This window comes from Echinops telfairi, unplaced genomic scaffold, assembly GCF_000313985.2.
Source record: "Echinops telfairi isolate 266 unplaced genomic scaffold, ASM31398v2 ScPeMD7_7459;HRSCAF=8497, whole genome shotgun sequence".
In the NCBI taxonomy this organism is placed as follows: domain Eukaryota; kingdom Metazoa; phylum Chordata; class Mammalia; order Afrosoricida; family Tenrecidae; genus Echinops; species Echinops telfairi.
Genome location: NW_022111359.1, coordinates 4,423,656 through 4,424,600, shown reverse-complemented (window position 1 = coordinate 4,424,600; position 945 = coordinate 4,423,656). Strand labels below are relative to the sequence as shown.

The 945-nt window shown below is 59.5% G+C and overlaps 1 protein-coding gene across 1 annotated transcript in view; it reads left to right on the top strand.

Annotated features, from left to right (window-relative positions):
- Window positions 1–67, top strand: part of ZFR2 (zinc finger RNA binding protein 2) — a 33,856-nt gene extending 33,789 nt beyond the window's left edge. The window contains exon 20 of the mRNA XM_045300052.1: window positions 11–67. Within this exon, the coding sequence (XP_045155987.1) occupies window positions 11–67 (57 nt within the window). The remainder of the gene's footprint in view (window positions 1–10) is intronic.
- Window positions 68–945: the final 878 nt, after the last annotated feature.

The window sequence follows — 945 nt, the reverse complement described above, 5'->3', positions numbered from 1 at the left end:
CCCCTCCCAGAATGGGCTCCGGGCACCTGTCACCAATGGCTCTGACCTCAAGAAGAGGATGACATGACCCGGGGCCCAGTATGTAGCTTGCTCAAATTCCTGTCTGAGATGAAAGGTGAAGTCACATCCTAGCATCTCAGTAAAGCCCCCTGGGCCTTGAGGGGGGGTGTGGGTGCAGGGGGAATAAACCGAGGTGTCTTCTCTTCCGGTGTGGACTGGCCATCCTTCAGTTGGGTGGACCCAACTGGCACCCTGGCACTCCTGGGCTCCAAATGGGGCCTCAGCACATGAGAGAGAGTTTGAGGGACTATCCTATGTGGGGTGAGATCAGTGTCCTGGTGCAGGGACTCTCTAGGGGCAGGGGGGCTGGTAGCTGGGCTGTGTTCAGAGCTCCCCACGGTCTGTCCAGGAGGTGGACATTCACACGATGGACGCTGGATGGACCTGGAGACCAGGGAGGCTTCCTGAAGGAGGAAGCAGCCATGCCGAGAGTGGAGGGGCAGGGTAAGGCCCCACACTAAGATCTTCATACAGTTTCCCCAAACCAATGAGGCGGGGTGCCTCCCAAGTAACAGCTCGTCAGACAGAGCTCTGGGAGCCTGGGGTCTCCAGGCAGTGGGGTGGGGTATAGAGAAGGGAACAGGCTTCCAGGGATTTGGGGGGGTGACAGATGTCAGGAAAGCCAGACAGGAGCCCCCCAGTTCAAATCCCACCCCAAAGGGAGGCTCACCTTCCCCGAGTGTCCAGCAGGCCCACCCAGGTTCTAGCAGGACCCCCATCCCACCCCGTCACGGCAGAAACACAAGCTCATGTCCCGTGTTCAGACTCCCCTGGGAGGACAGTCTGCTGCTCGTTCCTTCCTGAGGAACCAGGACCCCTGCCTCGCAGTAAGCACACCTGCATACTGGCTGGGAAGTGTTCTCCACCCCACCCCAGCAGATCCAT